Consider the following 18,770-nt stretch of genomic DNA (forward strand, 5'->3'; position numbering starts at 1 on the left):
AATAATTTAAAGCAAATTAAAAGTAATCGAAAAATACTTAAACGATGCAAAAAGCGATCAAATAATAATATTTCGTGATAAAACGTACCTAGCATACTCGTATTTATTATTGTTAGTAAAACTACTTCTGGTTTCCTTGATATTTATTTGGTATTGCATTTTAAATCCATTATATTCGTAGTTTTTCGTTTCGTTTATCCTATGCATATCTATTGTTGTTGTTGTTGTTATTTAGTAAGGTCTAAACTAATGTTCGCTTAGACATTAAATTGATTTGATTTAACTAATCCGTTATAGCTACAAATTAGATGATGATTTAACAATACTTGTACACCGACTAACTTAAATTCTTGACAATCACAAAGTTAGGATTTGATTTGATTTTGATTCCGATTCCGATTCGTTAGACTGTGAGTATAGATTCGATTGGAGCTAGACAACTAAGACTATGATTAACCACAACGCTTTAAGGGTCCATAACCATTCATAAAACCCGATCCTGAAGTGGGGGCACGAGTCGCGCATAGAAGGAGAAAGGACATGCATTGGCTGAGAGGAAAGTCTGACTTCTCTTTGACACTTCTTGGACAGCTTTCTCCTTCAGCAAGTCAACCTGGTTGATCAATGGAATGCACACACATACATGCCATACATTCTTCCATACATATATCTAATATAATATCATACAACACTCAACATTTATGTATCTTTAGGGTATCTTAGGGTATCACAAACACTGAATGAACACTTACTATGGTTAACATTGGAGATTTTCAGGGCCGATGGGAAAGTTTTTGTAATGCAAAAAGGATCTACAGCAGGCCAATATTTACGATATCTTTGTATGGAAATCCTACGACACACATACACATATTACAATTGGATGATCATGCGATATTATAGACAGACAAACACACATACAGATACACCACACAGACACACATTCAATGGTTAAACCATTTCCACCATCAATAAGTGGATTCTTTGTCTTTACGAACGATACTCGGCCATGGCTGAGGCAGCTGTGACCTCTGGCGGCGGACTGTGGCAGGAGACGCGTATGCGATTCAGCCGCAGACTGCTCGAATGGTGGACGCCATGGTGCAGCCGGGCCTGCTGGTGCAGCGGATGGTGCGAGCACTTGGTGGCCTGGCGGGCCCTCTGGCTGGCGAGTATGACGTCCTCTGCGTACTAAATATCCGGAATGCTGCGACCCGCAGACAACTTGCCGGAGGACTCGGCCTCTCCCAGGGCCTTGCTCTTGGCGCAGTTGACATCGTGAAAGAGATGCTCGCACAGCTTGGGCTCCGAGTTGGAGAACTTGCCCAGGTCGGAGGCGGAAGTGGAATCCTTGCACAGATTCAACTGCAAATCGCTGGCCTTGCTGAAGGACGTGGTCTGCAGCTGTGACTGCTGCTGCTGCTGCTGCTGTTGTTGCTGTTGCTGCTGCTGGCGATGGTGTTGCTGCGGCTGATGCAGCTGGTGCATGTGGTGCTGGTGGTAGGGATAATGGGGCAAAGTCTTTTGCATGGCGTTGAGGTTGCCCGAGCTGACGGTGCGTTCGAGTATCTCGCCCCAGTACTTCTCGGAGAGGCCTTCGATGTCGGGCCGCATTGTGGGGTAGGCATCGTTGGTCGCTGCTGGGTGCGCGTAGACACCGTGTCCACCGCCCATCGTGCTCCGGATGCACTGCGAGGCGCTGCGGCTCAAACTGTTGGCCCTGGAGCGTCCGCAAATGCCCAGCACAGAGCCGCCAATGGAGCTGCCAATTCCACCAACTCCACTGCCCGTTCCGGCTGTTCCAGCGCCGGCACCCCCATTATTGCCTGGCGGCCTAGAGGCGGGCGGCTCTGGTGGCACGGGCAAAGTTGTGATCTCAAAATCGTTTGCATTGATGTGACAACAGGCTGATTTGTGGTCGGGCGTTTCCTCATTGGGGAAGCACTGAAACGAAACGAGAAAGAGAAACGAGTGCATCATAAATTTCCATTCAACATGCAAAAAATTAATAAGGATTTGGCTGGCAGCACTGGCAACAAAAATCACCGCAAGGTTATGCCCTCCCCAAATGTTGGCCATAAATCCAGCACAGACTGACCTCCAGCTTCATGCGAGTTTAGAATTTCGGGCGGAAGTAAATCATGCCACTTGACTGCGTTTTGCCCTCCTCAAAATAGATGCATGGATGGAAAGTATAAAACAGGGTCATGGAGTCATGGAGCCATGGAGCCATGAGGCCAATGGGTATAGAGGGTCAGACGATGTAAATGCCGATTTGGATTTTCTCTTTCATAATTCAAAATCACTTTTCGCACACAGTTTCGTTATTGTTGCTCGTTTGCTGGAGCCGGAGCTTCATGTGTCTTACACCTTTTTTCCCCGGAGATTTATGGCAAAGTTTCTCTTGTTGCTGGAAAGTTTATGCAGCTGCCTCGAAAATATGGAAGCTGCAGAAGGACGCCCGGCTTATGCCTTTAGTTTGGGTGTTTGGAAAGCCAAGGGAAAATCCAGGGGATAAGCAAATCAATCAATCAGGACTTATGACAGCTTTTTGTTGGCACACATTGGACGGACAGCGAACATGTTTTCAAATTTGATAGATTTCAAAGAGGAAGTAGGAGGAGCAGGGCTATCCCAAGCCAGACACTTACTTTGTTTGGCATCAATTGACGACTGAGACGGCGAAAGTCAGAGTTGAGTAGCCAATACATGAATGGATTCCAGAGACTGTTGCTCAGCGCTGTCCAAGTGACGACAAAATCAAGAAACGGCGGCAACTGTAGACAAAGAAGGAGAGAGGATGAGTGTGAGTGGGAAAATCAAAGCTTATGCGGCAGACGTGGTATGGTATGCGGCAGACATTCCACATTCATTACGTATGCGCCACGTATGTCGTATGGCAAAATGAATCAAAGGAAAGGGAAAAAGAAAGAGAGATACTAGAGAACCACTTGCCTTGGATCCCGTGCATGCAGTGACTATCTCCTGTATGGTCCATGGCGTGACCATAACAATGAAACCCAACGAAATGGCAGCCATCGAACGTGACGTGGATCCAGTGGAGTTCTTCTCCTGTATGGGTACCATCTGTGAAATATTGGACAATGCAATTAATATCATCAGAGCTTGCACTATGAGCTGGCGGAGAGAGGGCTCGATAGCATTTTCAATTTGTTTGTGGAGTGGCAGCCAAAGTTGATTCTATTTACTCCTAACTTAATCCCAAAAACTCGGCTCTGGGCCAGGCTCTCGCCCTTTACCCACCTTTTTGGTAATCTTGTTTGTCATGCTCGGCATCCCGGCCAGTCCCATGCTCATGGCCATGCTTAGGTGGTGCCCCATCACGGGCGCCCCCCCATGATGGTGATGCGGATGGTGCGGATGATGCGAGTGGCCATGGTAGATGTGTTGCTGCTGCTGTTGCTGTTGATGCTGCGGATGCTGCTGCTGCTGCTGATGCTGTTGGTGGTGTTGATGTGGATGCTGATGCTGCTGATGCTGCAGCTGGAGCTGCTGCTGCTGGGCCGGATGTAGATGTGGATGCGGATGGTGGGCAGCCGCCGTTAGGGGCATTGTCGGATCATTCAGGCGGAACCGGCTCATGTGGAAGCTCGACCCATAGCAGTACATCAGCACCATGGTGGTGGGAAAGTACAAGGCGCATGTCGATAAAATCCTATACGATGGCTTGCTGTAGAAGGGTTCGCAGGCCATTAGACCCGTATTGTTGAAGTAGTAACCTGTGGGTGGATAGCAAGGGATATAGAGTTCATGTAAAATGTTAGCAGGCGCGTGGCAGTGGCAGCAAAAACTCACCTTTGGGCAGCACAAGAAAGCCAAATACCGTGAGGCTGATGATCCAGGTTAAGCTTAAAATGGCAACACAACCCTGAGAAATATGCAAGCAAATGGGGGATATACATAGAGATTGTGTTTTGAGCTGCTTGTTTTCAGGTTTCAAATCCCAAGCTGTGGGCACGTTTCTGCTGCTCGATTGCAGCAAAACGTGCCACATTGTCCCTGATTGTGGTGCAGGTATCGGGAGTTGTTTCTTCATCACTAATGCACCTCAATTAAGTAGTTGTACAGCTGCAAAGGGTCACCACTCACAACCATTCAACCTTCAATCAAACTAAAAATCTCGCAAATGGAATTAAAAACTTTTTGCCCGCACACCGCCATACAGGAGAAGGCACACAAAAGGCAGAGTGGTGGGGAGAAACATTTGGTAAAAGCCTGCCACAATCATAACTGACTGAATGTTGGACTGACTAACTGTTGGACTGCCTGACTGCCTGACTGCCTGCCTGAGTGACTACTTAACTGAACTGGCGACCATTTGCCTGTCCCTGAAAAACAGCTACATTGGCAATACACAGCTGGAACTCGAGAATATCTCGGCTTCGGGGCTCCAACCAGAATGGAACACACAAAAACTTTTTGGTTTTTCACTTTGGCCCCCTCCTGACTTTATTTAATTTACAACCCTATCGTTTTGCACAACTTTTGCCGAGCTGCAAAATATCAACAGTGAGTGAAGCCGAAAAGTAACCGAAATTATTTACATTTTCCGGAGTGCCTAAATATACTCGTACTTTCGGCAAATTACAATGCAGCAAAAAGCATAAAAGCTCTGGCCACTGTTTACTGTAATAAACATTAAGTTTCATTGAATGACAGGTCAGACCGTGGCACTCCCTACTCAGATCTTTAATTGAATAGTTTTGAAATTTCATCAAAACTAAAAGTCAAACTAAAATGCAAAACCTCAACCTCTACATTTTTGCTAAAAGAATTTCTTCAATTTCGTTTTAAACGTTTAATTTTTCTTTTATTTTTAAAGAATTTTTAAAGAAACAAAAAAAAGTGCCGTGTTTATGGCACTTTTAAAAATGATGAAAAATGAAAGTTCCAAAGCTTTTTTGCAGCCATTGCGAGGTTTTGCCTCCTGCATTGCGAGCCATTGATTAATTTTCAACATGGAAAACTCATTTTATGCCAAAATGGGGCGTGGCAGTGCGCCAATTTCGGTCGCTTGCTCCGTTTTCTGGCATGCCAGACAGCAAAGCGGAACGACAATAAAAATTCCGAATTGCAAGGCAATTTTATGTAAATATTTTGCAACAACAATTCTTGTACATACACATGTAAATATGTACATACATATGTACATGCTATTACTTTCCTTTTTTTTTATTAATTTAAATGCAAAGCCAATTTGGAACTCTTCTTTGAACAGTGGTCTGGGCGCGAAGTGCATTTGAAGGCAATTTAATTTATATTTTCCAATAAGGTTATGAATATTTTTAAAAATTTATAATAATTTTTCCATTGCCACTCTGCATAGTTAAAGGCATTTTTGTTTTGGTTTTCGAAGCGTAATTAACGCTTGTTGTCAAGAGCATTTTCCTTTTTGCTTTGCGCTTTTCCCTTTTCCCTCACAGTCGAGTCTCATAAATTATGGTGTAAATGGAGGAAAAAAGGGAAAATGGAGAGTTGGCTGCTGTCTCGTTTTGCTGGTCTTTGGCTCTCTGTCTCTCTCTCTACTGCCTGTGGTTGCTATGGTAGGTGCCGCTTCATTTGCCTGCCCTGACTTGGTTCCTTGGGTGCCAGGACTTTCTGTGGTCCTCAAGTTAGTCCAAAGTCAATGCGCGTAAAAAAAAATCACCCAACCCGCCTGCCTAACTTTTCGCCTCGTTCTTCGTTCTTCTTTCTTTTTTATCTCTCTATTTTATACACATTTCAAATGTCTATTGGGTTCCGGTATCTATTTTGCTTGCTCTGCTCTTTCGTTCTCCACGCTCTCTCGCTCTCTCTCTGTCTCTGGTTTGGCCTCGCTTTTGCTGGCTGTTTGTTTGCTTTTTTAATGACTGGCAAGCAGCTTAAAGCCCATTATCCTTATTTATGCCGTCGTAATTGGCTCCTAGACGACGTTGTCGTTGTTGTTGTCGCTGTTGTTCTTAATTTTTATTGACGCGTGATTTCTTGTAATTTCGCCCACATTCCGCTTTTGTTTCGCTTTCGCGGATAAATCGCTATCTCAAGGATAGTTCCGTTTCGTGCCTTATCTAAACACACACACACACACACACACACACTTACCTTCTTGCTGGAGTGCTGGTAGTAGCGTCGCGGATGCAGCGCGCACATATAACGGTCGACGGCCATGCACACGAGTATAACGGCGCTTTGCTGTGAGAGCGCGCCACGCAGCAGTGCCTAGGGGAAAGAAAGGGTAGAAGGGTTAGCTTTCCAGATAGCTTTGAATATTTTAATATAAATATTAAGTTTTTAATATACATTTTGCACTGCAACCCCTTCTACCCCCGTGCGACCAGCACGTGTGCAAAAATCGAATGGAAATACTTGCAATGGAATTTCATATTGCACAATGCGCGTAACCCCAATGTTATGCGGCGAATTCTTTGGCATTTGATGTTATTAACCATAACTCTACTCCAGTGACTTCCGAAGCGAATGTCCACACAGAGAGACACACAGACAGACACATTGTTATTCCACTTGATCGCATCCCTAATTGTTGCCTGTTCCCGTGTCTGTATCTGTCTCTGTCTCTGCGTCCATGTCCTCTAATTGCCCCGGCATCAGTGCATAGAGTAGAGGGTTATGCGGTTGTGGGTTAATTGGGCAGCATTATGCCGCAAATTATTGCATTTCCGAGCTGTATTTCCACCTGTTGTCCGGCCACTCACTCACCTGTATCTGACAGAAGATCTCGCCATATGGCCAGCAGTGGAACAATGCCGGCATTAGCCCAAACGGTGTAATTAGCAGGCCAATTGTCAGGTCATTCAGTGCCAGAGAGGTGAGTAGATAACGTGGCTTAAATGGAATACAAACGGATTACGTTTTGGGGTTGAAACCAGAGTGCTGCATGGACAGGGACAGGGACAGGGACTGGTCCTCCCTCACCTGTTGGTGTATGTAGGCGGCATAGCGACGATTGTTTATGACGAAAATGACCAGACAATTGGCACCGATGACGCCCAGTGTGAGGACCAGTATGAGCACCGCCTCAATGGTCTCCGCGATGCCAATGTGCGCGATGAAATTGTGCCCGGTGTAGCGGGGATGCGAGCAGCTCGAGTTCTTTACGGCGGGTGCAACCAACAGTGTGCCAGTCTTCAGATCCATTGCAGAGCTGAAAAGATGAAAGAGAATGGTTGAAAAATACGCTGAAAGCGGCTTAAAACGTAGCCCCACGCTTAGTTGGCATTTGATTGCCTTTTCTGTTGCGCCCCAAAAATGCACACACAAAATGCAGACAGAGGCGGGTGAGTCTTGCCTTCCGTTTCCGTTCCAAAAACGGCGACAATTTGTTACGCCATAATCAAGGCAGAGCTTGTGAAAACGAAGCCGGCGCGCGGTGACAATTTATCAGCCAGCGAGGAGCAGCAAACAGAAAGGAAGAGCATGGGGGTCGGGGTTGGCGTTGCGGTTGTCCTGCGGCCGGTTCTCGCATGACGTCGATGACATCCCGGCGAAACCGCAATGTTGTCACTCCAAATGAGAGAGAGAGCGGCAGGCACACTGCAGCGGAGCCAAAATGGCGAATGGCAAATGGCGAACGGCGAACAATGGCAGCGGCATCACTTCCTGCCTCCAAAAATAGCACAGACATAATGAAACTTAACAGGATAATTGGATGGAGTTTGAGTGTTCCCTCGGGTTTTGCTGCCCCATCTACGTCTTTGTTTTACTACGCATCCTGCGCGATAAATCAAAAGAAAACTCTCGCAGCTCCCAGAACAGCGCCAGCCCCAGCTCCGCTTGGGTCTCCGCCTGCCTGTCGGTCCATCTGTTTTGCCTGCCTGACGTTGATGTCTCGCTCTCGCTCTCCCACTCTCTCCGATGCTCTCTTGCTCTTGCTCTCGCTCTCTATATCTCTATGGTTACGTCTTTGTCTGGACGGGCTCCGTCTCCGTGCGTTGACACTGAGAAATGCTTTCGGGAGGGGGGACGGAAGAAACAGCTTTAAAGAACAGCTTTCACTCCGTTTGCTATTTGCATCATTTGTTTGTTGTCTGTCGCATTCCTTATTAAGTTTTGCCACGCATACGAGTCGACATATAGACTCCTTCCCCCCCTGATATGTCGCCCGCCCCTTGATTTATAGTGCCTCGTCGGCTGTCTGTGGGTCGCCAGAGAGTCGGCCGCTCTGCAAAAGTCCACACAAATCACCGCATGATATATAACCGAACTGGAAAACATTAAGCTACTCCCCCCTGGCCACTGACTGGTGGATTTAGTACGCTAATGTGGGGGTTGTGTCCCTGTGCTGTCAGAGATTGTCCTATCCGCACGATTAAGTTATCTGCGGCTCATAACTTAACCCCAGCTTAGGCCACAGACTTAGCTTCAGCTTCAGCTTCAGCTTCAGGTTTTTCCTCTTTTTCCCCACTGTCAAAGCGGTGATAAATCTTCCCGTTCAGTTTGAATCAATTAGGGATTTGGCACAGTGGCTGGAGGTAGCTGCAGTTCTCCCACCGAATGGGGAAAAACCAATTTCAATTTCCAAAGTAATGAAAATGGGAAATTCGCTTAATTCCTCGCATTGTTAAGTCTGGCGTAATCGAGGAAGAGTTGCAACTGCAAACCCGAAACAGAAACAGAAACAGCAACCGAAAACCGATACAGAACCCCAAGCAGAGTCCCCGCCGAAACACACACAGAAATAGAGGGAAGGAAACAGGGCAGAAGGGAAACCGAATCCAGGACTCAAGCAGAACCTCGTAATTGTTTTAAAACTCACAGCGAAAATGGCAATGAAACGAACGTAAAAACTCAATGGCATGGGGACCCATCGATGGGTCACGTGGCAAATGCCATTAAAATAAACGAAATTTCCATACGAAATTTGAGGATAGTGGAGCAGCAGCAGCAGCAGCAGCAGCAGCAGCAGCAGTGGCAGCACCAGTGGCAGTGGTTACAATGTTTCATAGACGAGCATCGACAAAAGACAAATGCAGAATAAATAATTTAGTTGCCGGATTAGAGAGCCGCAAATCCGCTTTTGAATTTACACTCAAGTTGCTTCCATTAGTGGCGTTTGAATGGCAGAACTATTGCATATCATTAGTCGCCACAGCAGCAGGCAGCACGCAGCAGGCAGCAGGCAGCCGCAATTGCTGATGCAGCAGACACGAAACGACATGCCACACCACACCACCCACAGAGCAACTCCCGTTGTCCGTGCATAAGCCGGGCTTTAAGTTATTGCAGTAAACTTGGCACAGGCTTTGGTCGCGGATGACAACTCGCTTCGCTGCTGCCTCCGCTTTATTGTTCGCTGCCAAATGATAAAGAAATAAAAGTGCCATACAACTGGGCTACTGACTCCTTCCTTTGCTGCTGCACGAATTTTTGGGTTCAGCTTAAAAAACAATGGCGGCACCTGCTGCAACCAGCACCGGAACACGCCACACACACACACACACACACAGCACAGCACAGGACATGGCAAACTGCAACAAGGGCAACAGGAAGGAAGAACAACGATTCTGAATTCAACCAAGTGCTGTGTGTGCGTGTGCGTGTGTGTGTGTGTTCTCTATGCGTGCGTGTTAATGCACAAAACTGTGGCAGCCCAGACCCAAGCCATACCCCAGTGGGAAGAATTCCCCCCTCAAGCCTGACGATGCATTTCATTGCAGGCACATTTACACGAACACCAGGAGCACCAGGAGCACCATATAAGGTTGCTGCTCCTGCTTTGTCCTTAAGCCAATGCTGACAGGACACAAAATGTATGGCGGTGTGTGTGTCCTGGAGCTGTGCTTCAGATGCAAATTGTGCTGGCAACGAGCTGCTGCTGCTGTTGCTGCTACTTTTTCCAGCAACCAGCTAGCTCTCTGGCTTATTTATAAGATTTGCCCCGCCGGCAGCACACTTCACACATGGGTCAAAGCTGATTCTGTTTGACAAAACGCCACCCCAGCCCGTTGACTGATTGCCCTGGTTTGCTGGGGGCATGGCAAGTGCTTAAAGCGAATTTGTGGTCGAGTGGAGAATCTACAGAATGCAGAGGCGAGAGGCGAGAGTCGAGAGCATCTACCCATGGATGAAGTGCATTCAGCCGCAGAAGGAGTCGCAAGGCAATGGCGCAAATCGACTAGTTATTGCCACACACAGATTGGCAGGGTAAGGGATTCTTCGTGGGTTAATTAACTACATTTTGAGGCAGTGACACCAAGGCAGCAGATGCGCCAATTAATGTCCTGACACAGACACAGATGTCACTGCCACTGCCACACTGGAAATTCACAAATTTATTCCACGAAAGCGGAAAATGAATGTTTCCTTACCCCCACCAAGAAGAAGCTGCTGTCAACAGTGTCTGCCAGAAGTATGTGTTTACTTTTGAATAATAAGTATTTAATTTCTCAGGACAAGCTGTCGTCGTCGTCGTCGTCGTCAGACTGTTGATACTTTTATGATGCACATCCTTGACATGTTGCCTTTGCGGAATTTTCAATTAAAGCTCACTTCATTTGTTCAGCTGTGTTTATTATTACTTAAATATATTTACCAAATATTATCTGCCACAGACTACAGGCACTTCCTTTGGCATGCCTCCTCCCTTCAGGTGATTGCACATACGCAAAAGTTTTCATTTTAATACTTCCCTCATTTGCAGCGAGCCCAACGAGCTGTACGTGAAAACTTTTGATAAGCAGTCTGCTCCTTTGTGCAGCAGTCGATGCAAATTAACCAACATTATGCATACATAATGGCATTACGTGCCCTTAGACCTGCCCCAACCCCTAACCCACCCACCCTTTGGGTGGCACATAAATCAGGTTTAATATGAATTATTGATTCGCATTCAGAATATAATCCAAATAATGCAGATTAAGAGTATTTGACTGAGAGTTGAGGCTGCCACAGCGACATCCACACCCCCTAACATACACAAAGGCATTCGGTTAGGCCGCCACACACGCACACACGAAGACACACACACAAATGGTGTGTGGCAGGAGGCGGGTTTCAAAAGTTGTTTAACCCAAAAACGCTGCAAACGGAATTTAATAAATACGTGCACGGCATTTGTGATTCTGTTTCGCTCGCTAAAAGATCTAAAAAAACCAAGAACTTTCCAAAAATAATCGCCCGCTTGGCTGCAATTAAAGTGCGCCCCTCCCGCCGCCTCAACCATAAAGCGAATGAATCCCCAAGGAACCTTCTTCCCTGTCTCTCTGCTGTTTATGTTTCAAGAAGAACTTTTCCGTTTGCTATATGCGCTCTCACGTACACAGAAAAATGGCGTAAATGTTTTCAGAGAAGTTGCATCAAAACTTGTTATGAAGCATTCGCCACACACATACAAATCGCAGGAAAAGCTATCCTCCAGGGAGCGGGAAATACAAACAAACCCAAAAGCCGCTCGTTGCACGTTTAAAAGTCAAAACATATTAGCAGCAGCATTTGAAGTTTTTGCTTAAATGTGGCACGAATGCAAAAAGGTGGGAAAATGCAGAACAAATGTGATGGGAAAACACACAGAAAAAGGTAAAAAGTAACAAAAAAGATGTCCTGCCTACATTTCCCTTTCTTTCATTGACTTTTGCTGAGATCCCCTTTCACTACCTTATTAATCCGGTTTCTTTTTTTCTCCCTGGCGTGGCCACAACGCCAACACATCCTTCTACACGGTTTATCCTTGTCTCTGGGGCTTGGAGGGGGCTACACATGATACGTTTTTGAAGTACAAAACAAGAGAAGCTTCCCCCTGATGGTGGTCTACTTTTGCATGCTTCCTGCCTGCTGCGGTTTGTCTGCCTTTGGCGGCAGGTGCTGCACGGTGCGTGCTCGTGGCTGGGGAGGCGCCTTCTGTCTGTTCTGGGCCAAGTTTCTCTTTTGCAGTGGGTGCTGCATGTAATTAAAGTAAGCCTTTTGGCGTTATTCGATTCGAGACTTTGAAGTTTATGTTTGACGAGAGAGAGAGAGAAAGAAAGAAAGAGAGAGCTTCTGGCTGCAGGCTGGACAAAAGTTGCAGTTAATTCATGCTCGATCGGAAGGCGTTTTCCCATTCAACTTTAGACATTAATGCCAAAGAGACTTGCCGCCGCATTGAGCTCTCATTAATTAAGTGTATTGATGAGATGTTCTCCACAGTTCCCCCCATAAGTACTCGTACACCTGTTCATGCGGCTGGGTTCCTAATGATGGATTGGTTGCCTGATTGGATGTGTGTCCTCAAGTGTGGGCTGTGTGAGGGGCTGTAATCACGACAGACTTTAAGTCTTCCGCGGCTCAAGGACCGCCCGTTTAATTGATGTTTAATTGGAAAGTAATTAAAATTAATAATTCATTAAATGTGAGTGGAAAATGCCGGCTGGCTTTTGTTGCTCCGAACAATGGCTGGCCGCTCCCCCAGCAACAATGAAAAATAGTTTCATGGAAACCGAACCGAACAATGCACAATGGCAGCCGTCGCATACGACATATTTTCACTGCTCTTGATATAAATATTTGCTTTAATTGCTTTCTGGCATGACTAAGGGAGTTTCAAATAAAAATAAAAATTGGTTTAATGCGGGACACACACACACAGACGGTGGCAGGGTCAGCAGGACACTGTCCAACGCCGATTTGATTCGCAAATCGAATGCATGGCAACCAGTGAATATATTTTGATGTGCGCACATAAATGACTTCTCATTTGTAACTTTTGGCAGCACTTTTAATCACAAGCAGAAGGCAGGGCACACGGAGCGCAGACAGAAGAGCCAGAGCTGGAGCTGGAGCTGGAACTGTTGCTATGGCTCCATCTGCATTGCAACTAATTAAGGGCAACACATGTTGAACGAGCGGTCTGGGTGGATGATGAATGCCCCGAAATGGCGACGCCCGGAAAGACCATTACTCATACGAATGTGTGGGGACATCATTTCGTCTAGTGGGGATTCCATTCCGCCCAGAGTGTATGTTTTGCAGCTCACTTAACACATCATTTGTTAAACCTGCTGACAATTTGTATGCGGATGATGATAAATGCTACAATTTTCAACGAATTTGAGTCGCAAAGCTCCATCCGCGCTTTGTCTTTGTGCCATAAATACGCATAAATTAGTTGGCATACAAATTAGAGGCCAGCTTGATAAACCAAACCCAAAGCATATCGAATTCGACGCCACCTAACGTATTGGGTTTACCCCAAGAGCTGGCCAGAGGATGTGTTGATAATACTCAAGTGTCTATCATCTATATAAATAGCCGCAGGATTTACCGCATGCGTCTGCAATTTCACGTTTCAACTCGCGCCAGACTTTTGCCGGAAGACAGCTGATGCCTGTCTGCATTAAATTTCAATTAGGCCTTAGGGCCTACCCCGTTAACCCGTGCGCTGATTCCTGTATCATGTATCTGCAACGGCATCTGGCATCCCCTTTGCCGTTGACTTTAAGCCGCTGCACTGCCATTTCCAGGCTGTTCGAGTCCGTTTGGCTGCAATGCAAATTCACGCGCTGTTCCCTCGTTATTTATAACTCTCGAATATTCATTAAAAGTCAACAATTTGCAGCTTTCCTGCATCCGCCGGCATCGGATTGAAGCGAGTCGAATAAATTAAATGTCCGCATGTGGCAGCATGAGCTCTTGTTGCCTCTTTGGTCACTTAATCACGTTATTGCCGCTTTAAGAGCTGCCCCAAATGAACGACCGACCGACAGACCTCCGGGTAGCCACTCCATTGAATCATAATGGACATGAATCGTGCCACAGTCGCAGTAAGCCGCACAGGATCTGATCGACAAAACTCCACTGTCGATACCCTAGAGTGGAAGGGGAGACTGTTTAGCCATGCCCTGAGCTTTGTTGGAGCCTTTAAAGCTGTTTCAAAATTATATAAAAATTTTACATTGATTTTTGGTTATTTGGAAACTTTGTGTCATCCCATTGCTGGGGTTGTGGTATCCCCCAGCCCATTGTTTAGTATTTATTTGGAATATAATCCCATATTTGGTCAGCGGATTTGGTGAAGGCAAAAAGCATAAATATTTGCGCCTCATTAAATATTGCGATGGCCCCAAACAAACACAAAGGCCCCAAAAACCCAAACATATGTAACTTACTGGACTTAAATGGCGACAAAATGTGGGTTCACACACACACACATATTTGTGTATCTATGTCTGTGTGTCTTTATGTGTACCATAAACATAAAGCCGCTGAATAAATGGCCACTGGTGGCCCAATGCCATTCCGAACCCCCCCAAAAATGTTGAATAAAATGCACAAAAGCGACGAAAACAATAGTAGAATCGGGCAACAAATATAACTAATTCTTTTGTGTGCTTTTGCCATTTCCTGTGCCGCCCCAGGGGATCCCGAGTCCAGGGATATTGTTGGCATATTGTCGGCAGCAAATGAGTAATGGCAACACGTTGCCGTGCGAACGTGCGATATTTAATTGCCATTATCGTGCACAATAGATATGGCTCAAGTCTATAGAGCGAAATGAGTGCCGCCACGACATGAATGGCCGGCCACTAATGATGCAATCCAGCGTCAAAGGCTGGGCTTAATTGTGGGTGCAAAAGCCACCAAAACCAAACCAAAGCAAACCCAAACCCAAACCCAAACCGAAACCACTATTCCGGAGAGAGTGCAAAACGGCACATAGGATGTGCAACATGGTGCATAATTGACGACTGATCCGCATTTTGGTGGCTGCCAGCCAGTGCCTGATTTGTTTGCCTTTCCCCTTGCCAGTGCCAGTTTGCATTTCAAATGAGTTTCGACCATGATTCACTTGTGACCAGCAATTTAATCTTCATTTTGTTGATGTCTAACACACACACACACACACCCACACGCGAGCCCCATCTGTGTACGTGTATTAGTAGCTTTTACTTTTGAGTCCCACTTTTCCTTTTGATGCGTTGTATGACTATCAAAATGAAATCCGCGCCCAGTGTGATGTGCACCTCACCCCCATTGGAGCCTAGACGCATAAATGTTACATCATTGGAGGGATTGAGATCTCGCACCACATTCCTGGCCATTGTCACCAGCGGCTTCAGCGACGAGACATACACAAAGGTGCGACGCGGACTGACTGTCGAACGCAAAGTGTTGCCATCGGCATCCAGGATGATGATCTCCCGGGCGCCACGAAGAGCAAATTGTGCAATGAAGGCATCGCCATCGTAGGACCTGTCTTTGCTAAAGATGAGGCTTAGATCTGAGTGCTTTAATTGAACTTTTTTTGCCTGCTACTCACTGCTGCTTTTCGGGTTTTCCTTTTTTATCGGCAGACATTTTGCTGGCTACGGGAAACTATTTTCAACTCAGAGTTCTAGGGAGAGTTTTCAGCACAGGCCTACTACGATTTATGAACTTTAATTTGACAACATTAATAAACAATTTGAAGGGAAAAGTCTACTGCGAAAGTGGAATGCGAGTGCGCAGGAATGCCATAATGGCCTCCGTGCCAGCGCTCAAAATCTGATGACGCGGCTGTCGCAGCGGATTGCCCATCAGATTCAGGGTAACAATGCTCCGCATGTTGCCCAGAATGGGCGGCACCTGTCTTATATCATTGTTGCTCAAATCCAATACGCGGAGATTCTTCAAGGCACCGAGCCCCGTCTCACTGGCATCAATGTCCTCGATGTGATTATCGTGTGCCAAGAGCGACTCGAGGCTCTGCAAGTCGTAGATGCAGCGTGGCAGCCGTTCGAAGCGATTGAAGGAAATGTCCAGCTCACAGAGCAGCTGCAGGCCACCAAACTCCAGTGGCAAGTCACGCAGCAAGTTGCACGAGACATTGAAGCAGGTCAGACGCGAGAACTGCGAGATGTTGGTGGGTATGTACGAGATCTGATTCTTGGTCAGATCCAGCTGCGTGAGCAGCTCCCCCAGCATGTGCAGATCCTTGGGCACCTCGCACAGCCGATTGTCCTGCAGCTGCACAACATTCACCAGCTCCTCGCGCGCCTCCTCAAACACCTGAGCGGGCACCTCCGTGATCCGACTCTTGTAGATGCTCAGCACACGTGTGCCGCGCATGTCGTACTTGTCTGGGAATGGTGAGGCATCCTTCTGGTCCCCTCCGCTGCGACGTCCCTGCGAGACCCGAGGGCTGTTCAGTCCGTCGGCGGGCATCTTCAACGGCAATCAGCTGTCGGGTCGGGGAAGGTGCCATTAAAGGTAGGTTTTGGCTTGCCTCGAATTACTCACAAAAACTTTTGTATAAATTGTGGCTACTGTAGGTTACACTTCCACACAGCACGAAGTAGGATTTAAGACTGAAATAATCACAAATGAAGCTGAGAGAACTCTCTGAGGGCACCCTGATTGCTTTCGTTTTACATTTCTTTTATTGAATTCCACTATGACGAATGATTTTTAGAGCACTCCGCAGTCGGTGACCACGACAACGCCCTGGGCAGTGGCCAGATGACCGGTGGCATCTTGGATGCGCTCCAGCAGCTGCAATCCCTTGCGCACCTTGCCGAACGCAATCCGCTTGCCGTTTAGGATCGACAGCGGCTGGAAGCTGATGGTAAAGTTAACTGCGGAGCGGGGATGGCCGCGCACATAGCGACTGGGGAAGGAGAGAATGCCAGCGTCGACGCCGTGATTGAGCACATCAAAGTCGTGCTCAATGTTGCGCAGATCCTGATCGCGCACCGTGGACGGGCCCATGGCCAGGCGACCCTCCAGCCACATGGGTGTGAGAGTCCGCGAGAAGGTGATGGCCGAAGTGTTGGCCTGGGTGCAGGCGCGCATAAACTCCAGCACCACCTGGGGACACGCCTCGGTGAAGAGTTGAATGGCGAGGCGACCCTGGATGCGTGTGCCACGCACCGCGACATCGAGGTAGATCTGTGGGCGCAGCAGCTTGCAGAGATTGCCCACATCGCACTGGTCCATGAGGCTCTCGTAGCGGTGCAGGATGTGCATGGGAATCTCGTAGCTGAAGGTCTGCGAGGCCTTTGGCTTGTTGCGTCGCGATCTGCCCGCCAGCGGATCGAAGAGCTCCCCGCCCTTGTGGAACTGCTTGTTCTTCTCCTGTTGCCGCTGCTCCTTGTCGCGGGCGAGGCTCACGTGACGCCAGCGGCCGGCGGCCAGTCGCTCCGGCGAGCGGGTGAACGTTCGCAGCGTGTTGTTGCTGCGCTTGTAGAGCGCCGTCAGCATCTCCATGTAGGGCAGCTCCATGCCATTGCCACTCACCTTGACCTTGGGCGGTGGCAGGCAGGTGTTCACCTTACCCTTGATGGTGGTCAGCCGCTCACGATGCTGGCGGTACAGCTCCCGCTGCTCGTTCATCACCAGATGGGCGCGCACCTGGGGCATCGGTGTCTTCCCCATGGCCACGGGTAGCAGCCGCTGGTGGTGCCGATGATTGTGCTCCAGCGCCTTGCGATTGATGTTGAACGAGTGCTGCTGCTGCTGCTGCATATCCGTCGACTGTTCGTCGCCCTTGGCCTGATGGGGATTGTTGCTGTTGAACACGAGGTTGGTCATGGTGTAGGGACCGCGCTTGGCGGCTGCCACATAAGGCGCCACAGTGGTGACATCGCGGGCTGTGGCTTTTCGTGGATCTTCGCGTAGGAACATTTTGGCGAACTGCTAACAAAAATCGATGTAGAAACTAATACTTGAAAATTTAACAAAATTATATTCAGGAATTGAAATCGAACTGTGGTGACTTCTAGCGAATGACTGAATAAAATGTACAACTTTTTCCCCTATGATTTAGAGGGTAAAGGTCACTGAGATTCAAAGGAAAAAGTGAGTTAAAAACAGGAAACTTTCGGGAGCAAACAAAAAGTCACAACAACAGGATGCCGGTAGAGGAATTCCACCCAAAAATGAAACCAAAAAGAGCCGGGCAATCATTTCTAATTTGGCCAAAGGACAATATTGGCAACTCAATTGCCAGACTGGGGCGGGCAATCATGTGGCAAGACTCCTATCCCATGTTCCATCAATATGCCACAATAATGGAACACAGAGAGAAGGAGAGAAAAAAGCATTAGCAGAAAGTACCCACAGAGGGAAAGAGGAACCGCAACAATGTCTGATTGAAGTCATAAATGAATGAAAAATTACCCTGGCCCAGAAGTCAGTCAGTGGCGTATTCCAACAAAATTGGCAACTGAAATTGCCTTGGAAAAAATAAAACCGAAACCGAGTCGATTTCATTTCATTTGTGGCACATGCCGAACAGCTATTTGAAAGTTATTTTCATGCGTTGAAATAACATCTGAAATTCCTTTAAACAATAGAAATAAATGCGGAGCATAGCCATTATTATGCTTTGATGTGGAAAAACATATGCAGAATTAATTTATTATACAGATTCCCCTGCGAAAAATGAACTCCGTTTAATTAATTACGGAGCATATTGCGGTGCGTCGTACTTGAGCGGAATTAACAATTTGCGGTGATCCAAATAGCGTGCTCTTGCATAATTACTGTTTTAATTAAACAATTTCAGCAAAATGTGCATTTAATTTAAATCGAAATTCGCATTTTTTCCAACACATTTTTCTAAATTGTTTCATTTTGGCAGGCAACATTTCATTGGACTTTTGATGGCTCGTTGGTTCCGCTTCTAATTAGTTATGCACGATTATCAGCCATCAACATGATTTATTGGTATTTAAGGACTTTAATTTCATTTGTGGTTCATTTTGTTAACCCTAGGCAGGGGATTTCGTTGACCTTTTTCCAGTTGTCATCGTTGGAATTATCTTTTTGTGGCCTCATTGCAATGGATTTCCACTTCAATGAGC

At 46.9% G+C, this 18,770-nt stretch overlaps 4 protein-coding genes across 4 annotated transcripts; all 4 read right to left on the reverse strand.

The window, feature by feature from the left end:
* Positions 1-191: 191 nt before the first annotated feature.
* Positions 192-7,155, reverse strand: LOC117891224 (alpha-protein kinase 1). Its single transcript, XM_034796570.1, has 8 exons — positions 6,934-7,155; positions 6,718-6,843; positions 6,103-6,219; positions 3,817-3,889; positions 3,265-3,740; positions 2,956-3,087; positions 2,652-2,777; positions 192-1,944 (listed from the first exon to the last, which is right to left on the reverse strand). Exons 1-8 carry the CDS (start codon positions 7,153-7,155, stop codon positions 1,192-1,194), a joined length of 2,025 nt encoding a protein of 674 aa, XP_034652461.1. The 3' UTR covers positions 192-1,191.
* Positions 7,156-14,822: 7,667 nt separating this feature from the next.
* Positions 14,823-15,342, reverse strand: LOC117891227 (dynein light chain roadblock-type 1). Its single transcript, XM_034796573.1, has 2 exons — positions 15,248-15,342; positions 14,823-15,189 (listed from the first exon to the last, which is right to left on the reverse strand). The coding sequence occupies exons 1-2, from the start codon at positions 15,283-15,285 to the stop codon at positions 14,874-14,876; spliced, it is 354 nt and encodes a 117-aa protein (XP_034652464.1). The 5' UTR covers positions 15,286-15,342; the 3' UTR covers positions 14,823-14,873.
* Positions 15,343-15,350: 8 nt separating this feature from the next.
* On the reverse strand, positions 15,351-16,225 carry LOC117891226 (leucine-rich repeat-containing protein 40). Its single transcript, XM_034796572.1, has 2 exons — positions 16,207-16,225; positions 15,351-16,147 (listed from the first exon to the last, which is right to left on the reverse strand). The coding sequence occupies exon 2, from the start codon at positions 16,129-16,131 to the stop codon at positions 15,406-15,408; it is 726 nt and encodes a 241-aa protein (XP_034652463.1). The 5' UTR covers positions 16,132-16,147; positions 16,207-16,225; the 3' UTR covers positions 15,351-15,405.
* LOC117891225 lies at positions 16,220-17,672 on the reverse strand. Its single transcript, XM_034796571.1, has one exon. The coding sequence runs from the start codon at positions 17,587-17,589 to the stop codon at positions 16,375-16,377; it is 1,215 nt and encodes a 404-aa protein (XP_034652462.1). The 5' UTR covers positions 17,590-17,672; the 3' UTR covers positions 16,220-16,374.
* Between the last annotated feature and the right edge of the window lie 1,098 nt (positions 17,673-18,770).

Source organism: Drosophila subobscura, chromosome E (assembly GCF_008121235.1).
Source record: "Drosophila subobscura isolate 14011-0131.10 chromosome E, UCBerk_Dsub_1.0, whole genome shotgun sequence".
NCBI lineage: Eukaryota > Metazoa > Arthropoda > Insecta > Diptera > Drosophilidae > Drosophila > Drosophila subobscura.